This window comes from Dasypus novemcinctus, chromosome 3 (genome assembly GCF_030445035.2).
Source record: "Dasypus novemcinctus isolate mDasNov1 chromosome 3, mDasNov1.1.hap2, whole genome shotgun sequence".
In the NCBI taxonomy this organism is placed as follows: domain Eukaryota; kingdom Metazoa; phylum Chordata; class Mammalia; order Cingulata; family Dasypodidae; genus Dasypus; species Dasypus novemcinctus.
Genome location: NC_080675.1, coordinates 45,755,300 through 45,776,534, shown reverse-complemented (window position 1 = coordinate 45,776,534; position 21,235 = coordinate 45,755,300). Strand labels below are relative to the sequence as shown.

Below are 21,235 nucleotides of genomic sequence, written 5' to 3'. Positions count from 1 at the left end.
AAACCTTTGTGTCCCTTGAATTAACCAGATTACTCATTGGGCTAACACCTGACTGGACACTGATGCTGTCGAGATGTGTCAATAATGTACTCAGAAGTGTTCAGTCATGAATGAGTTTTTGTATGCAGTTAAATTCTAAGCCTCATAAATCATATTTATCAGATTTATTAAAATGTGTGTGAGGCAACAGAATTTAACAAAAGGACAGTATACAAAAACATAAGGCTATTTTAAGCCCCTCTTATTATTTCTGACTATCTGGTATTTGGAATTTTATAATTTCAAAAAAAATTTAGATCTATCCTTTCTGATAGAGTCTGACCCAGACACAAAGAACAGGAGAATCTATCATTTATTACATCAACTTTAATTTTTCTGGGGCTTTAGCTTTTTAGTTTTACCATTATAAAAATGGGAAGTAAGTTTATTAACAGGCAAAGCTATCATCAAGGATTTTAAACATCGTTCTAGAACACGGAATATATCCATTCTGCTGGTTTTATGGACCAGAAAAAAGTGAGTGCTGTGCCACTGAAAAATTACTTTTTCAAGCGATTTTTAGAAAATTCATATCAACCCAGCCTGTCCAGAAAATCCTCTGACAGTGTAGAAAGATGATTTGTATTTTACAATTTTCCTTTTAAAACTCACATAAACCTCTGGGTATAAAAATCTAAAATTGCTTTTAAGATCAATAAGAAAACATTCTGGATTAAGGTAACAAGATTGGGAGTTACTCAGTGCAGGTCTATCTGAATCTCTGTATGCCTATCTATGTGTATATATCTTACTGTTTCTCTAAGATTTTTATGTCTCTCAGACTCTTCTCCCTTTCAATTAAAATATTTTTCATTAAAAATGAGGTATCACAATATTAAAAAATAAAAGTCATATGAGATGTTGCAGTTTTTAAAGTTAAAAAATAACTTTAAAACTATTCATGACTTGGCATAGGTATGCCTCAAAACAAATTTCTTATCCATTATAACATATAATTATACTTTAAAATAACTATTAATTTCTTATATGGCAGAATATTTTGAAATAACCCTCAAATGGGCTTAATTCATGTGAAACACTAACCAAAAATGGTAAGACAGAATATTCTTTAAAACAGAGTTCATTTAATTCATATTCAATTTTATTTTACTGATATTATAACCTGGAATAGCTTAGAAATTCTATAGACAACCAGTCACTCTAGAGTTTCCATATTTCTACACTGATTTCAAAACTGTGTTTTAATTTGTGAAAAGTTCATAGCCCTAACTAAAGCTTACATTTTAATAGATGTTTTAATGTCTTATAACAAGAAGACATAATACATACAACTTTAAATCTATGAATAAATGGTAAAGAAAAAAAAGTCAATACAACTTGAGGAGGAAAATAATTTATGAACTTTAAAAATGCCATATGAATTTTCTTTTTTAGAATTGGAGTAAAAATTCTGAAGGAAAGTAGTATAAATGAGAAATTTTATGTTATATAGGCTACCATAATAAAAACTCTTAAAAAGTAAAATTATGCCAAATATAGCTTTTACATGATTCTGCCAAAAAAAAAAATCGTTAAAAAGCAGCTGCTACTCAACTAGGATAGTGTCCACATTTTCTTGTGAGAGCTCTGACTCTAAGGCACAAGATGAGTCTAAATGTTCTTGTGACAAATGAGAACTTTTCAGAGGAATATCAGACCAGCTATCACTATACGGCTGAAATCTCTGAGCCAATGCATTACCAAACCTTTGGCATCGGTTATATCTGTAAGATTTACCTTTGTGTGTATACATGTGTTCCAGCAACTGGCTCTTTCGGAGAAATTTATGACCACAGATGGTACAGCTGATTTTTCTTTTCCTTGAAAAAGAAAAATTACAGTTTAATTCTACAGGCTCTGTGTCTTTGGAGATCAAAGACAACTGACTGATCTGCAAGGGCTCAGTGGTGCTCCGGTTTGAATGATCAGGCTGCTCTTCATTCTCCTTAACAATGAAGGAGCTGAGCCGGGGGCATTCAAGAGCCTCACTATTTTCACTGAGGGGATGCACTTCACCAAGATCATTACTTTCCAGAATGGAGGCTGGGACACCGAATGGAAGGGATCCAGATACATGGGTATGGAGATGTTGTCTTAGGTTACTACGGGAATCAAAACGTTCTCCACAGTAATGGCACAGGTGTATTTTGATACTGCTTTCAGTGAAAGTGGGGCCCGTCACCTCAGAGGGTGAGGGGTGGCTCTGGGAGATAACAGATTCTGGGTCACATCTCTCCTGCTTGATGGACACTGGGGGCTTCTGGTGCTCCTCCAAAGCCTGGGTGGCAGGATGGGCCCTCTGCTGGTCTGCAGTGCCATCATCCAGCCCAATAGCAAGAGAGAGCTGCAACTGGGGGTGGTCACCCTGGGTAGCAGCTCTGTTTCCACTGTTACTGCAAGGAGCTTCTTTGACCTCTAGCCCTTGTTTGAGAGCTGTTTTTTGGGTCGTTGAGATCTGAATACCATACAAATTTGAAGACTGCACAGTCTCTGGTGAGAACACTTGATTCATTTCAGTTGCAATGTGAGAAAGGTAGTCAGCATGAAGAAATCGAATCCCTTCTTCCAAACGACTGTGATCCACCATCTGTTTTGGCCCTTTCCCAGTGTACATAATATGCAACAAATAGCTGAATATGTCGGGTTGGATGTCAGTTGGTTGTATTTTTATGCATTCACTGTTAAAACAAAAAAAAAAACCTGCATGAAATTAAACACAACGTAGTTGGCTTTTTAGCCAACAGTATATAGTCTTAGGCTAAAGAAATTTCTAAGTTCAAACTTCTCAATCTCCCTTGATGAAACACAGCAATAAAAGCTTAAACTTTAATTTTATAACAATTTTGGGCCCAACAAGTTGTTATGTATTCAACTACTAACATTAGGAAACATAGAAAGATATTCTGATTAGTTCAACATTTATAAAGTGCCTCCTAAGTGGCATGCAGTATACTACGTGATGAATAAAATAGGTGCCCTCTTCTTAAGGAACTTAAGAGTCTACTGAAATTGGTAATATTTAAATTACACTAACCTTATTTTGACTTGCAAAATACATTGATATATTATTTAAATCACAAATGAATACAGCTGTAACTTTGAAAAACTTTAAAATAACCCTAAAGATAAGTTTTGCATATGAATCTAGAATTTGGGTAAATAGTTGGCAATGACTGTGTAATAAGAAATCATGAACACCCCCTGCAAAATTAGGATAAAGACAACCTGAAGGAAGTACGGGATGTCAAGAAACAATGCCATCAATCAGTAGACTTTCTGAAGCAGAAGTCCGTGTGTCAATGCATCAGAATGCACTCGGTGTCAACAAGCTAGCATTCTATTTCTTTAGTCCTGATATCTTGGGATCACCTCTTCCTCTCCAGGATTTCACTCTTAGCTCTGATTCACCCATTTGTCTGTGGCAGGAATTATTATATATGTACAGACCTCTGTTAAATGAGGATGTTTAGTTGCTTAATAGAAAGATACCACACAGTAGGCTTGCCAACTTTGTATCTCCCCAGTCTACTGCAGCATTGGGCCTCGCATACAACAGGTGCCTTGAGGGATAAAGCAGCTCACAGCTCTCAGAGTAGGGTGATCTGAAAGTAGTGTTTCTAATATAGTGAAGTTAGTCTACACTGACACTTAGGTCAGAGAGGAAACTCCTTGGCATGGCAGAAAAAACTGCCCAGGACCAGACCCCCTGCTCCAACCTTCTCTCCTCTCCCCTTTGTGCCAAACATTCCAATCATACTGATCTACTCAGTTTTCTGACTATACTGGCCTGGTTCATATCTGTGTATGTTGTCATGCATTTTTTCCCTCTGCCTGTGATGCACCTTCTTGCCTTCTTCTACAGTATCTGAAAAACTCTTCCTAATCCTTTGAGATTAAGGGCCTCTGTAAAGCCTCTTCCCATCTTCTCTAAACAAGGCTAGTAACACCCTGCTCCTCTTTATACACTTCTGTTAAAAGACTTAATGAGGGAAGTGGATGTGGCTCAAGTGATAGAATTTCCGCCTACCATATGGGAGGACCTCGGTTCAATCCCTGGAGCTTCCTGGTGAAAAAGAAGAAAAAGTGTGCCCGCATGGCAAGCCAGTGCCCACATGAGTGCCCGCATGGTGAGCAAGTGCCCGCATGAGTGCCTGCGTGGTGAGCCAGTGCCCCGCACAAGTGAGTCACGCAGCAAGAAGATGACAAATCAAAAGAGAGACAAGGGGAGAGTCAAGGTGAAGCACAGCAAAAACCAGGAACTGGGGTGGCACAATCGACAGGGAACCTCTCTCCACATCAGAGATCTCTAGGATCAAATCCCATGAATCCTAGAGAGAAAATGAGAAGAGAAGACAACACAGACAGCAAAAACAGCAGGGCGGGGGGAGGAGGGAAAGGGGGGGGGAGGAATAAATAAATCTTAAAAAAAAAAGACAATGACAGTAGCTAAAGTACAAAGCTCTTTTCTAAGCAATTAGAATCATCTAGCTAATCTTCTCAATACCCATGGGGTAGGTATACCATTCTAGCATTTTACAGACAAGGAAACTTAGGCACAGAGTGGTCAATTATACAATTATTTTCTTCACATGTATTACCTGTCTATCAGACTATGAACTTCTTGAGGGCTGGAAACATACTTTACCTCTTACTGGGGTCTAGCACAGTACCTGGCACATAAGTATTCAATAAATATTTGAATGAATGAACAATTAAATGGAAATGTCTAATTGAGGTTGGACTCCTAATTATTTCAAGTAAAGTCCTTTACAGTCTTTTATCTTTTTTAATCCCCCCTCCCCTGCCCTGAGATGGCTTTCTTGTCTGTCTGCTTGCTGTCCACTCATCCTCTTCAGGAGGCACCAGGAACCAAACCCAGGACCTCCCATGTGGGAGGTGAGTGCCCAACCACTTGAGCACTCCCACTCCCAAGTAAGGTCCTTTAAAAAACAGTGATCTGTCGTTTATGAAAGTAAAATGGTTAAAGCTCTTCAGTAAAAGCTCAGAATCTGAATACCACTTTCCTATTCTCTCCCCACATACCTATCATGTCAGGTAACCCCAAAAAATTTTTTTTTTAAATATTTATTTATTTATTTCTACACCACCTCCCCCTCACCCCCCCAGTTGTTTGCGCTTGCAGTCTGCTATCTGTGTCTGTTCACTGGGTGCTTGTCTTCTTTTTAGGAGACACCGGGAACTGAACCCAGGACCTCCCATGTGGGAGAGAGGTGCCCAATGGCTTGAGCTACCTCTGCTCCCGCTTGTTGTATCTCTCATTGTGTTTTCTTGTTGGGTCTCTCCATTACGTCATCTCGTGTTATCTTGTTGTGTCATTTGCTGTGGGGCTGTCTTGCTCGTATTCTTTAGGAGGCACCGGAAACTGAACTCAGGACCTCCCGTGTGGTAGGCAGGTGCCCAACTGCTTGAGCCACATCCGCTTCCCTCAAATTTTAAACATCAAATTTAAAAACTTTTTGAATAAATATTTGAAAAAGAAAAAGACCTCTGAACTGTAACATGGAATATAAAATGGGTAGAATTATAACACTGAAACCTTGCTAGGAAAGTGTTACAGAATAAAGATTAACAAAGTAATGATTAAGATAACTGACCTTTAGGGTCAGACAGATCTGCATTTGAATCCAACTTATTAGTTGGATAGGCCAGTTATTTAACAACTCATTCTCAGTTTCCTTTTCTTTAAAATAGGAATAACAGTAGTATTTACAAGATAGAGTAAATATTCAATGCTTGGGTATGGGATAAGCCTTCAATACATTTTAGCTTTTATTAATCAATCCTTATCTTCTATCCTGGGTCCTACACATTAAATTTTAATTACGAATGTGCCAAAATTATCATTTTTAATATCTCAAGATGATCTCACATACAAAAAAGTACCCTAAATAATGTTACAATGGGGCTCATATATATCACAATATTAAAAATTCCTCTGATTTACAAAAACATACCCTTACCTTGTTTGGTGAATAAATATCATCTTGAAATAGTTAGAAAAAGCAGCAAGCACTGCTCTGTGGGCTTTGAAGTAAACATCTCCAATAGCAACTGTGCAATCACAAAGAAAACCAAATTCTCGCTGCATGTTCAGTTGTTGTAGAAGGACGAGGCTATGACTAGCAGTGTCCATTGTGGCTCTGAAAAAAAGTACAATATGTAGTTGTTGTTTATTTGAATTTTACAAAATTGACTACAGAGTAGCAAGGAGACTTAATTTTAAATACAATTATCTGGTAAGTTTTCAAAACTGTTAATTCCACCCCAAATCTAGTTAATATTAAATCCCATTATGACAATTGATATAAATTCTGCTGAAACCATAAAATGTGGCCTTTCTTCATCTGGTAGAAAGTAGCTTGATATGAGAGACATGGGAGCAAAAAGGTCTGTCCTTTTCTAGCAATGTTTCTAATCCTGTTCCCTCATTGGAAAAATGGGAATGAAACGGATTCCTGTCTCAGAGTTAAATGAGATACCAGATATAAAAATGCCTTTTAAACTGGACACTGATCCTTAAACGTTAGTTATAAATGTTAATAATGTAACATGGTATCTAGGCTAGGAGAGAACTGTCATCACACCCTAGGGATCCCCTGTGTGCGTGGGGAACATCAGCATCCCAACCATCATAGAATGTTAGGGATATTTATCAGTCACAGTAATTTCAGGAGCCCTTAAAATAGGTGTCAAGCCACATCCCCTGATTTGCATGGAGCCCAGGAGTTCTACAGGAAAGAACCTCAACCCTGAATCCTGGGATTCAGACATGTATAAGCCTGGAGGTTCCCAAAGGAAGATGAATGTAGGAAAGGGCAACTGGGTTTCAGGGGAAAAGCGTGCATGAGGAAGAACATGTAGAAGTATTTTGGTGGAAAGGCCCAGCATGAGTAGCAAAGCTTGGATATTTAAGAGTGCCATGTTCCATCCATGTAGAAAGTGTACTTCACTCCTTTCCTCATCTCAGCTATGCAGAGCCCTGGTGCTTTAGGAAGAAGGCAACTGTGGAATAAAGGACATCATGGAGTGGATGGGAGAACCTCCTCTGAACGAGTAGATTCTAAAAAGGGAATGAGGTTTTACTGGCCAGAGAGATCCAGGTCTAAAGATGTTGAGGTGGAAGTTTGGGATCAGCCACCTGGAAATTGGCAGTAGCTTGGGCAACAGTCAGCTGAGAGATTATCTAATAAAAACACCTAACATTTTATAGTGCTTCCTATGTGTCAGGCACTGTTCACTCATTTGCTTCTCAATACAACCCTACGAGAACGGTAATATTAAATGCATTTTACAGATGATAAAATTGAATCAAGAGAGTTAACTAATTTACCCAAGGTTACACTGCTAGTAAGTGGCAGGGCAGGGGATTCAAACCCAGGCAATCTACTCCAGAGCCCAAACTTCCTCCCTCCTCATTTCCTGGAGGAGACATGCGCTTACATAGCACCCACAAACAGTGGGGGTTTAGGCAATGGCCAGGTTATATAGAAAGACACCCTGGGAAGCTTCAGGAATATCTGGAAAGCAAAACCAGGCAGAAACCTGGATTTCCTGCTGGTTAAGAAATGTGATAAGGCAAAACAGTTATGCTTATTTGTGGGTAAAGCCAAGGATATAACTAGTAAAAACAATTGTAATTATTACTGATAAAAGGTTAAAAAGTTATATATTTAATGTACTGATGTGGAATAATCTCTAAGATATATTAAGCAAAAAAAAGCAAAGCATAAAATTGTATAGATGTTGTTATGGGGGAGGAGTGGGGCGAGTGGGTGGGGGGTACATGGGGACCTCATATTTTTTTAATGTAACATTAAAGAAATAAATAAAGACAAAAAAAAATTGTATAGATGGGAAACGGACTTGGCCCAGTGGATAGGGCATCTGTCTACCACATGGGAGGTTTGCGGTTCAAACCCCGGGCCTCCTTGACCCATGTGGAGCTGGCCCACGCACAGTGCTGATGCGCGCAAGGAGTGCCACGTGCCACGCAGGGGTGTCCCCGCATAGGGGAGCCCCATGCGCAAGGAGTGCGCCCTGTAAGGAGAGCCGCCCAGCGTGAAAGAAAGTGCAGCCTGCCCAGGAATGGCGCTGCACATATGGAGAGCTGACACAGCAAGATGATGCAACAAAAAGAAACACTGATTCCCGTGCCGCTGACAACAACAGAAGTGGACAAAGAAGAACATGCAGCAAATAGACACAGAGAACAGACAGCTGGGGCGGGGGGGGGGGGGGGGAGGCGGGATGGAGAAAAATTTTTTTAAAAATTAATAAAAAACATTGTATAGAGAAGACTACTATTTATATAAATGGAGTCAAGTAATTTTTTTAAGGAGGGGGAGGAATTTATAAATATGTTTTTATGCACACATCTCTGGAAAGGTTCAAAGGAACCAGTAAAATATTAACTTCTAAGAGGGGATATAGGGAGTGGAGGGTCAGGTGTGGGTGGGGAAATATAACCTTTGAACTTAAAAAAAAAAACCCTTTTGATGGAAGTTTAATATCATAAATATATACCTACGTGTATTTTTTCCTCATTCTTAAAAATTATGAAATATTTCAGATAAACAGGCAGAGAGGACAGTATAACAAACACCCATCTACCCACTACTCAGCAGAGAAAACAAACATTACAAACATGATGGAAGAACCCTTTGGCATCTCTCCCTCACTCTACCCCACCCACCTTGCCTCCAAAGGTAACCATCATCCTGGATTTGGTGTTTATGACCCCCTTGAACATCATCACATTCTCACTGCATATGTAAACAAAGTAGAGCCTCATTTTCATGTTTTACAACTTTATATAAGTAACACTGTACTTCAGGAATCCTGCAATATCATTACTTTACTCTATGTTAATGCATTAATTTCTAAACCTCTACTTATTTGAACATAATAGTTTCCCATGTTCTTCCTATTAAAAAAATAAAAACAAATCTCCTATCCCTTACCATCTTATTTTATAAGACTTTAAGCAGCACTAAAACAAGCATAACAATCTAGAGACTTGATCCTATGCTCTAAAAATACAAACAAAAATCCAAATTGTGAGTATTGTTCCAAGAGGCCATTTAACCAAGAGAGTCACTAATTACTGCTATTTACCCCATTTCTGATTCTAAAACACCATTGATTTACAGGGATAAAAGCACAAAACAAAACTCTATCAAAAAATTTCTGTATCAGAAAGATAAAAAATGTCTTAGAATGAAATAGCTCAAATTATCTTACACTAACCTTACAAATTATCTTTAAAAAAATCTCCGAACTCTCAGATCATTGACATTTCCATCAGTTCCTCTTATATATTATTAGTATATTAGTATAACAAACCATTGAACCATATGGAAATGAGAAATAGCAGGCTTAAAAAGCCACACATTAAAAAATCTTGTGGTTAATGGTCTATAAGTAATAGTAATTTACTTATTCAACACATGTTTTTGAAGAGAAATTTAATATGGAAAAAATACTTGAAGGTATGCAATCTACAAGGCATAGAGACAGGAAAAAATCAGACACAGATCCTGCACTTAAGATTAGAGGCTAATGGGGAAGATAAAGCAGAAAATAGAGTAATTATGAAATAAGGTAAAAAGCTTTAAGTGTTATAATAACAGCTCAGAGACTATACTGCAAGGTGGAGATAAATAACAGAAGACCCAGTGGAAAATAAGGCATTTGAACTAGACTCAGTGAATAGGCAGGAGAGGAGTAGAGCATTCCAGTCAGAAGAAAAACAGAATACAGGGAGGGATATGAGTATATAGGCAAAACAATTCAGTTGGATAAAGACAAAATAAAAGTAAGTAGAAGGAAATAACAAGATGGGGTCAGCTCATAGAGTGTGCTAAATGTAAGGCTGAAAGATACCCCAGCTCTCTTAGAAATGAACTCTGTAAGATATTTAAATAAGAACAGTCTGATCAGTTACTTATTCTGTGGGAGGGAGAGGAGCATAGTATTAAAACTTGACCTGGAATTAGACAGCCTGAATTTAAATTCCAGCTCTGCCATTTACTAGCTGTGGGATCTTGATAAGCTATCTAATGGTCTGGGCCTATGTTTCTTCATTTACAAAATATGGATAATTACAGTATCTATCATAGAGGTTGTGGTATGGATTTAATAAAATGCTCACAAACTCTTAGAACAAGTGTTCAATAAAAACTAGTTATCATCATCATCATCACCACCATCACTGGAGTTGTGATTCAAGATTATTCTAGCAACAATGCACAAAAAAAGATTAGCTAGGGAAAAGTATGAAAAAAAGTAAGGCCAGCTAGGGGGCTACTACAATATCCAAGTAATGGCAGTGGGAATGAAGGAAGGAATCAAGAGATACAGCAGCTGTTGAACTGATGTGACTTAGCAGTAGCCTGGATGTGGTCAACCACAGAGAAGATCAAGTCAAAGGTGAGTCTCAGAATTCTACCTTACAGACCTTGAAAAATGTTTTCATTCCTTCAGCTCACATTTATAGAACAACTGCTCTAGGGTAGGTGCTGAAATAAGGGCAAGTTCCCAGAACACCAGAGAAGGGGCACAGAAACTGGCCTGGTGAAAGTTAATTTCCATTTTGGACACAGTGAGTTTGAGGTGTCTGATGTTTAGGGATCAGAAATGTTTAGTGGTGACAGCACGCAAGAATGGAAATCTAGAGGGGGCAGGACTGGAGAGAGAATGAGGAAGCCTCTGAAATGGAAAGGCTGAAGTCACCAAGAGTGTAGGGAAGCGGATTTGGCCCAACAGATAGGGCTTCTGCCTACTACATGGGAGGTCCAAGGTTCAAACCCAGGGCCTCCTGACCTGTGTGACGAGCTGACCCATGCACAGTGCTGATGTGCGCAAGGAGTGCCCTGCCATGCAGGGGTGTCTCCCGTGTAGGGAAGTCCCATGCGCTAGAGGCGTGCTCCGTAGGGAGAGCCACCCAGGGTGCGAAAAAAAGTGCACCCTGCCCAGGAGTGGCGCCACACACACAGAGAGCTGATGCAGCAAGATGACGTAACGAAAAGAGACACAGATTCCCTGTGCCGCTGATAAAATACAAGCGGACATAGAACACACGGCGAATGGACCAGAAAGCAGACAATTGTGTGTGTGTGTGTGTCTGTGTAAGGAGAGAGAAAAAAGCTAGGAATAAAATCTTGGAAAACAGAAAAAGCACAATAAGTGAAAGGAGGAAAAAAGGTACTATCATTGAAGAGCAAGGGAGGTGAAGGAAAGGAGAGAAACTTGTAGAAAGGAGGTAGCAATGGTCTAAAATGCTAGAAAAACCTGGGTATGAGGCCCTCTACAAACACGCCCAAGTGTGGTGACCAAGAGATTCCTGGTGATCTCTGACAACTGTTCAGCAAAGCACTGACGGCAAAAATATCTGGGTTTTTAGAAATCAGAGGCCACGAAGGGAAGGCACAGATAGGAGAGGACAAGGAAGAACCTGCAGATCAAAGAATGAAGAGGAGTTTCTAGAAGCCAGAAGGGATGCAATCAAAAGAATAAATTTAACAGCCCTGGAGAAAAGGAGATGGTCAGATGGGGAGAATTTGAGAGTACTCTCATAGATAGCATTGATTTACAAACTATAGAGTCAGTACATAGGCACAGGAAAAAAGTGAAAGAAATCTGGAATAATCCTTACCTCTAACACCAAGCACTAAAGTTTATAGAAGACTTTCACATAATTTATCTTTCTTTTTCATATTGGATAGCTTCTATTAATCTTTCTTTAAGTTCAGTGTTTCTTTTTTCTGTTATTTCTGTTGTTAAACCTATTCAGGGAACTTTCTATTTCAGAATTTGTACTTCAGTTCTAAAATTTCCATTTTGTTCTTTTTTAAAGTTTCTATTTTTCTGCCGAGATTTCCTATTTATTCACGTGTTACAAGTCTATTTTGCTTTATATCCTTAAGCATAGTTAAAATACCTGCTTTAAATCTTTTCCGTTAAATACAACATCTGGGTCATGCTGGGGTTAGTTTCCCTTGGTAAGGGAGATGGTTTCCTGTTTCTTCATTATGTCAAGGGATTTCAGATTATAGATTATATTCTAGACACCATGATTAATACAGTAGAGACTCTAGATTCTGAAATATTCTTCCCAAAAGGTTGATTTTTGTTTTGTTTCTCTGAGCAGATAAATAACTTGCCTGGATTCAAACTCCAACATCTGCCTCTGTTGCAGTGGGCACCAGCTAAAATCTCTGTTCAGTTTTCTTAACCTTAACTATGCTGGTTGGAGGATGCTTCACACATGTATAGTTCATCAGGGGTTGGCAAGAGATTTGAGCAGAGATTTTATGCAGTATTTGGGGTTCACCCCCACCATATCCTTTCTAGGATTTTTCCCTGTACCATCCAGCAGTGTGGCCAGTCTGAACTCTATACTATTTTCTTCAAGCAAGTAAGAATGCAAATCATTATCCCAGTTTTGGCCATGTCACCAACTAGGGCTACCATCAGGCTAAAAGCCATAAAAATGGAAATTTACTTAGTGCTGATCCTTTCTTTCAAATGTAGACCTCACTCCAGTTTTTGCCTGCTTTTTGTCATTCTCCAATATCTACTTGTAGTTAAACATTTTTTTTCCAAGGGTATAGTTTCTATCCACAGGAAAATTGTCCCAAGAGGAACTACTCAGCCATTAACTTTTATCAGCAGCCCTAAAAGTTTTGATCTCAAAATCTATTCACATGTTGAAATAATTAAGGACTGCAAAGAGCTCTTGTTTATGTGGGTTATATTAGTTGATATTTACTACAGTAGTAATTAAAAGTGGTGAGAAATATTAAAAATATTTAATTCATTTAAATAGTAATAAAGCCATTACATATTAACTGAAATAACACATTTTTTCAAAAAAGTTTTTTTTTTTTAAAATAGTGAATGGCACAATAAGTCTCATGGTATCCATTTTTCTGTGCAAGTTACAATTTCCTGCCTATATTAGTCAACCAAAGGGATGCTGTTGCAAAGTACCAGAAATGTGTTGATTTTTATAAAGGGTATTTATTTGGGATAAAAGTTTACAGCTACAAGCCTTGAGTCCAACTCAAGGTACCATAAGAGGTACTTTCTCACCCAAAGTCTGTTGCCATGTTTTGAAGCAAGATGGCGGGTAACGTCTGTGAGGGTTCAGCCTTCCTCTCTTTCTTAAGGTTCTATGGTCCCAGCTCCTTCCGATCTCGGCTCTAGGCTGGAGGGCTCGTTTCTTTCTGGGCTCAGCTCCTCTAGTTTCTTCACAAGGTCAGCTGTAAACTATCAGATGAATGACTCATTTCTTCCTGGGGCCACAGGATCCTCTTCCATCTCTATGGCACTCTCTTCCTCTTTTCTCGAGTATCTGCTTCTGTCTCCTTGATTGAATGTCCATTTATACAACTCACCAAGGGGGCAGGGACTCAACCCTAATGCCCTAATAATGACATGTTTCAATCAAAGCCCTAATCTTAACATAATAAACATAAAACCTTTGAATTTAATACAATCAAAGGATATCATGCCAAGAAGAACAGACCAGTTTACAAACATAATCTTAATATTTCTTTTTTGAAATTCATAAATAATATCAAACCGCCATACTACCAAATGACTTAAAATGCCACAGAACACAGAGAACACAAATCCTACAAAGTGAATGCAAATCTACATACAGAGTATTCAAGTTAGGGACAGAGAGCCTTTTGGCATCATTCAGTTGCTGATAACATGCTTTTGAGAGTAATTAAAAAGACAGATTACAGAAGAAACCCACTGATAAGAACTTGGTCATTTAAATTAATGATATCTTGAATAAGACTATGACTTAACTAAATTCTTTAGTGTACAATCCAGCAGTGACAGTTTGGGTCAAGGATCCAGACTGCCAGACTTTCCACTAGACACATAAGGGAATCATCAGTAATTAGTGAGGAGAAATGGAGGACTAGAGGGTACGTGGACAGTAATGTTCATCAAAGGTTCTGTATTCCCATTTAGAGTGTGAATTTAGTCATCCTTAACAAAACTTTCTGTTGCCTTAAGAACAAAGTTACAGGAGATGTAGTTCAAGTGGTTGAGTGTCTGCTTCCCATGTATGAGATCCCGGTTTTGATTCCTGGTACCCTTTAAAAAAACAAACGAATGAAAAAAAAAACTCTCACTTGAGAGTGGATACAGCTCAGTGGTTGAGAACCTGCTTCCCTGGTTCAATCCCAGTACCCCCTAAAAAACAACAACAAAAATTAAGTTAAAGAACTCTCGTCAATTCTACTAAAGAAATGTACCTGAAGTGAGTATTACAATCAAGATTCTGGTATCCAGAGAAGACAAATCCAAGCACACAAGATGTACCACATAGGATGTACTCTCTTCCCCATATTACTTTGTGTAAAGGAATTAAAAAAAGATTTGATTTCCTAAAACACTGAAAATAAAATAAAGCTGCAAGTTTTTTTTTGAAGTGAGGAGAGTGGCACTGTTTTATGATTTTACAAACCCCTTTAGTATCTGGCTTGAAAAAACACAGATTCTTATATTGGCTTCTGCATTCAATCTGTTGCTATATATTGTTTTGGTTCAAGTATATGAAGAGAATTTGGCCTAGGAAAAGTGAGAGTCTTATAGACCCACTTGTAGATATACCAGAAACCTCCAGGGGTGCTGAGACCACACTTTCAGAACCAAAATCTTACACTATCTTTTTTCATCAATTAAAGTCTGACTTTAAGCTCAGTGACTTTTCTACAAAACCCCTATCTAGAACTTTCAACACATGTAGCGATGATAGATTTTGTGCTAATGTTGGATCAAATGAGGTGGTAATTTCAAGTTTATAAAATGAAACAAATTCAGATTTGTTAAAAAGCAACTAATAGACATATGCTTTCAAACTTATTTCTGTAATAACACAGGTCTTTGATGTTTTAAAGCAATACAACTAGATTTTATACCCCATCAATAGCTCCACATCCATTGTAACCTATTTTGCCAATTAGTGACTAGGTTTTCTACACAGTTTTACTCATTTCTTTGGCCATCAATTTAATTTTCTCTAGTATATGGAACAGCAAAAGTTTTTATGCAGACAGAAAGATCTTAGAAGTAACATCTGAGATTACCGGTAGAAATTTTAAGACGTGAGAGAGGTTGCAGAAAAATTATCATTTTATCATGCTTACAAATACTAGAACCAAAATGTAAGAGTGCTATACCTTTAAAAGCTTTATCTGTTATCAGAGTCAGGTTTATATTATAATAATAGGCTTACTTTGCTATTTAAGAGACTGACAAAAACCTTCTTTACTTTCTAGACTGCAGCAACTCTGGATTAGCTCAAGCTAGTAAGACAGAACAGCTTTATACTAGTATCTATGTTTGTTTAATTCGAAGGTAGCTTGATATTCATTTTCTGTGATTTTTAATTCATTTTAAAAAATCTATTGTATTAGTTAGACTGGACTCTCAGATCTGGGGTAGCCAGAAGGATGTCCTGGACTACACAGCTTTTCACCCTCTCAGGCAGTAAAGACAGGTCTAGGACATCAGTTTCTGAAAGAAACCAAATAGCCTTTGATGTTTTCATTGTAGGTCCCTACCACTGTGAGTTTATGATTAATTATCATTAAGACAAGGAGACAGGAAAGTTGTCAGAGAAATATGTATAGCTTTTTTGAGCTACTTACTCATGGTTATAAACAATCAAAGGTAAAAGCAGAAACATTAATAGTGCCACATGATAAAATATTTTATACAATTATTTTTAAACATTTTAATGGTACTTTTACATATTTCTATGAGGTGCGGTATTTTATTACTGAAAAAATGTATAAATGATTGTGAAAACCAGCTCTTATCACTGTACTGTAAAACCATTTATGGAGCGCTATACTGACAACCAAGTCCTACCCAAGACTAACTCAAACAGAATTGCTTGGGGTGAGGCACAGATTTTTTTTTTTTTTTAAAGCTCTTCAGATGATTCTAATATGATGCCTTTGTAAACCTGGGGACCAAGAAAGTATATCACATTCTAAAATTAGACTGAAAAAAAAAACAATTTTAAAAGAAACATTCAAGGTGTAGGAATTATACTGAAGAAATTAAATAAAAAATCAACAACTATAATACTAACTTTAAAAAACTAGCCAGACTAGGAAACAAAATTGCTCCAAACTAATGGGGTGAGGTGGGGGTGGGGAGCAGGGATGGAGGAAACACCATTTTCAAGCTTCTTTTTAAAAAGTATTTAGGAAAAAAGAATTATTTACTCTCATACTTCATTACACCTATTTTCATAATATCTAAAAATGATAAAGAAATCCCAATTCAGAAAATACTATTTGAAGTACAATTGGTAGTAATTCTGTTTTTGAAAATCCACTGAGGGGAAGCAGACTTGGCCCAGTGGTTAGGGCGTCCATCTACCACATGGGAGGTCCGCGGTTCAAACCCCGGGCCTCCTTGACCCCTGTGGAGCTGGCCCATGCGCAGTGCTGATGTGTGCAAGGAGTGCCGTGCCATGCAGGAGGGGAGCCCCACATGCAAAGAGTGCGTCTGGTAAGGAGAGCTGCCCAGTGCGAAAGAAAGTACAGCCTGCCTAGGAATGGTGCCGCACACATGGAGAGCTGACACAACAAAAAGAAACACAGATTCCCGTGGTGCTGACAAAAACAGAAGGGGACAAAGAAAGAACACGCAGCAAATAGACACAGAAAACAGACAATTGGGGCGGGGCGGGGAAAGGGGAGAGAAATAAATAAATAAATCTTAAAAAAAAAGAAAGAAAATCCACTGAGAATAATAGAGAAGAGGGTAAGAAGTAGACTTGGTAGATGACACAGGAAGAGCAGTTCTACTCTAGAAACATTTAACAGAATGGGGAAACATTAGTTTAGGGCCTACTGCCTCTTGGCAGCCACAGCCAGCCTTCTATATCTCTAACCTCCATCTAGCCAACATTGTGGGATGCCTGAAAAAGCTGTAGCACCAGGCAAACAAGAATGCAAACACTGGTAAGTGCAAATTGATAATGACCCTTAAAAAAAAAAAATCAAGAACCCTGTAGAAAGAAAGGAAGAGGTACTTCTTGGTTCACCAAAAAAAAAAGAAACAGACTGAACTTCTGGAAGAAAAAAAGGTATTCAAGGGGCAAGAGAAAGTTGGAAAACAACAACGCTAGTATAGACCTAGAATACAGTACAGACATGAGTGATTATAATTTTTGAACCTATTTGAACCAATACTTCCTCAGACAAAGAACTACAGTCCTATGTACACATTAGTTACCTACATGGGCTAATAAAACCCTTTACTTAAAATGCCTAGATTTCTTCAAAAGGAAGAAAAAGTCAATGCATCATTACTGAATTGTAACCAGAAGAGAGTCAGAAAAAAAATTTTTTTAAATAACTGGGTAGCAGTATAAAACATTTTTCCCCAAACAAGGCAAAATATACTTAAAAAAAAAAAGCTAGTGAAAGGAAAGCACAGGTGTAAATAAATTCAATCAATAATCCTGAAACAAATGTTTCCTTTGAACACTCTTTTCTCTTTCTCCAATCTCCCTAGGCAGATATTAGTAGCAATCTTTCCTATTCTAGAGGGACTAATACTATTATTATTATCAATAGCTACTTTATGGTATGATATGATTATACAATAGCTACTATTACTATATGCAATGTCTTGTACTAAATGTTCTATGTAAATTATCTTTTAATTCTCACCTTGACCATGTGTTATTTTTCTTTCTATTTTAGGGATGAGGAAAAACAGGTTTATGACATACAACTCACAAATGGTATAAAGTGGCACTCAAAAAGCAAAGATCCAACACTATAGGCTATGCTTTAAATATAAACTAGAGCATTTTTCTTAGCATTCCTCTCTCAGATCTGCTCAAAGTTCCCCTTGCAAAACACTGAAGTTCATATGCTATTGGAAAAAAGAAGCAGAAAAGGAGCACAGGAAGTGGTGGCATAGTATTTAATAACTTATCAAGATAAGCACACCTGTACTGCTTTTTTAAGACAAGGAAGGAAAAACCTTGCAACACTTACAGGGAAAAAAAACCAAAAACCTATTTTCTGGCTCTTTAATTACTAAAATCGACCAGTTTTTCTTTAACAAGATGGGCAAGCACCACCTACAGATCACTGTAAATAAATCACTTTGGTTCAGTGGCAGAGAGGGCATTACGCAACACTTCCCAGCACAGCCCTCACCAGGATATTTTATGACCAAGGCACTTGGGCCCCTCCTCCCCAGCTAGACAGCCTGGCTCCTTCTCATTCCCCTCAGGAGATAGGGTGGAAGTGCAGAGCTCCACTTTCTAAGGCATAGAGCACAGCTGAAAGTCCTGCTTGGCCTCTCTGGGCAAACCACAGGCGCCAATAAATCAGCCACAGGCGATTCTCTCATGCCCTTCCCGGCTTGAAGTGGTAGCAAGATACAATGCAAAAGAGCACTAACTGGATTTAGGAGATAAATAATCAGGTTTGAATTCTACAGCAAATAAGTGCATCACTGCAGCCAGGTAAATTTCTTTGAGCCTCAGTTTTGTAATTTATAACATGGAGACAACACCACCGCATTTTTGGTAAGACTCAACAGTAATCTATGAAAGCAGCTAGTAAGAGCTTGGCCAACTGTAGGTACTCAGCCACCCAACCTGAGCAGAACCTATCTCCACTACCTCCAAATAAGACAGTCAAGGCAAAGCTGGGCAAAAAGGTGCAGCATGACACAGGTGGTTCCCTCCTCTCTTTTCTGCTGCCCATCTCTGTGATGTTCCACTGCTTTCTGATGACCTCCCAGGCATTAGAACTAATCTATTCCATGTCCTATACTATCAGTGTTCTATTCTCTTTTAAGCAGCTAATGTCTGGTAATGGATTCAAACTTTACCCTTAACTAAAACATATCCAGATTGCCAAGGACTTTGATGCTTTAACCAGACCAATGTTGCAAATGTTGGTTATTCTTGAGGTGGAAGAGGAATCAAATTTTGACAGGATGGGTTTTCAGCTGTAAAGTATATTATAGGCAGCCTAACCCACCTAAAAATGGTGCCAATCCCATTCCACAAATACCAGTGTCATCACATACTGGCAAAGTCTGATTTCTCAATAACCAGAATCAAGCCAAGTCCAATCACCTCTGGCAGATACAACCTTTACAGTGAGTGGGTAAAACTGGCACTGGAGTTCTGGTGTGGTGGAGAGAGCAATGACCAAGGCATCTGTAGTCATGGAGTCTGCTACTGAGAGCTGAGCTGAGGGATCTACATGCACTTTAAGCCTATTGTCTTCACCTGTAAAATGAAAATGGATTTTCTTTGAGGCCCCTCTCAGCTTCTCAGTAACTGATTCCAAACTGTACTTTACACACTTGACAGAATCCTGTGAGAATCAACAGCTCTGCCAAAAGGACATGAATCTCAAGAGAATGGATGTCAAATTTAATCCCCTGAGGGGAAACAGGCATTAATTTTTGCAGTATGTATTGAGCTGCTGTCAAGTTCAAGGTTCAGCCGTAGGAGCAGCATAAGCAGCCTCATTACAGCTTTATTTCTCTGCGAGAGAAGGCGGTGATAGATGGCGCAGGCTTTAAAAAGAAAATTTGGATTTACTTAGAACGAGATTAATACAGTTTGAAAAAAGAAAAATATGAATATAGGGTGGGGGGAAGACTTTCTGCCTTAAAAAGTGGGCAATCTCAAACTGAAGACGACTATGCACAGGAGCCACGGCGTCCTCACAGTGTGCACTTGGAGACCCGCCCGGTGCGGGAGCGCTAGGCGCGGCCCACCAGGGTAACCCGCAGGCCGGTAGGGCCTTCCTGAGAGCGGTTCCTTTCGGGCCCGCAGGGGAGACGTCTCCGTGCCTTGCCTGTGACCCCGCACGCCGTCCCGGCCTGCGTCGGGTCTGGGGCTCCAGGGCCCGAGGACCCGCTGGCCGCCCTGGGCCGGCAGTGAGGGTAGGATCTGGAGCATCCTCGGCCCGGCGCTCACTCGCGGTTGCCATTTTCCTCCTCTGCCCTGACTGACATCTCAAACGGACTAAATACCCCTCTTTCCGGCGACAGGTCCCGCGACAGGTCCAGCTGCAGGCCACCGCAGCAGACGACTCGCGGCGCGAACGCCGAACCCCGAACAGCCCACAGGGGCTGGGCCGCGTCGCTTACCCAGGCGCCGCCGCGGCGGCAGGCCGACTCCTCCGTGCGGGAGGGGCGGGCTCCCGCGCCGCGCACAGCACGCGGCGGCGCCGGCTCACGCACCCCGCGGCCCGCTCTCGCGCGGCTTTCCGCGCCGGCAGCTCCGCGATGGTCCCACGTGACGGCACGCCTCGGTCTCGACAAACGGCGGCCACTGGACCCGGGGCGTGCGTGTATGCGTGCATGCGTGCGTGCGCGCGCGCCCGCCAGCCCAAGTGGCCGAGCGGGGGTCGGTACGCGCTATGGGCGCCAGCAGTACCCGCCACCGTCCCTAGTCGTGACTCTGGGGGCGGAAGTGTGCGGACGAGCCTCAGCGTCACAGGCTCCCACTCACAACCGCATGACCCGGGGACTTTCCCCTGGGTGTGCAAAAGCACGGGCACCCGCTCAGTTCTGGGGTGAGGGTGGGGGTTGGGAGGGACGCGCCCGCGTGCTCGCCGGGAGAGGGGTTGGGGCGCGAGGCCAGGGAAGCTGAGCCGCGGGAGCCTAGAAGGGGAGGCGGGTTGGGTTGGGTGGGGCATGGCAGGGGAAGTGACTCAGGGCCAGGGACGGACAGACCCATGGAAGGCAGGGTGGGGGAGCGCAAAGAATGGGCGACCTCAAACGGACCCGTCTTGGATGGGGCAGGGCAAGGGTGCTGGCGCTCCCGGACGTCGAAGGCTTACGGCGAGGGAGGGCCCAGTCACTGGACCCTACGGTGCAGGGGTCTGACATCTGGAAGGGAGTGGGAAAGCAGCATCCTGCCCTTGGGGAGTCGAGAAGAGCCCAGTCCCGTCCAGCTGTGCAAACAGGAGGAGGTCCCAAGCCTACCCTTGGGAGCGGGGCGAGGGGGTGGTCAAGCCGCCGCCGCGACGGGCCCCGCGGTGCGGGTTGCGCCAGCTTCCTCGGAGTCCGACGCAGAAACTTGTTGCAACAAACAGGCGACCGCGGGTGCCCCTAGCAGCCAGCGGCGGTGTGGGTGGGCGGGCGA

General features: G+C 40.6%; 1 protein-coding gene across 7 annotated transcripts in view; it reads right to left on the bottom strand.

The window, feature by feature from the left end:
* ZBTB25 (zinc finger and BTB domain containing 25) overlaps positions 1-21,181 on the bottom strand; it is a 37,863-nt gene extending 16,682 nt beyond the window's left edge. For 6 of the 7 annotated variants that reach the window (XM_023584344.3, XM_058293290.2, XM_023584342.3 and 3 more), the window contains exons 1-3: positions 20,236-20,863; positions 6,021-6,200; positions 1,777-2,717 (exon numbers count right to left, since the gene is read on the bottom strand). In XM_023584344.3, the coding sequence (XP_023440112.1) occupies positions 1,777-2,717; positions 6,021-6,200; positions 20,236-20,786 (1,672 nt within the window). In that variant the 5' untranslated portion in view covers positions 20,787-20,863. Of the gene's footprint in view, positions 1-1,776; positions 2,718-6,020; positions 6,201-20,235; positions 20,864-21,075 lie in introns of those variants that run through there. The other variant, XM_071213891.1, reaches the window with a different exon arrangement.
* Positions 21,182-21,235: the final 54 nt, after the last annotated feature.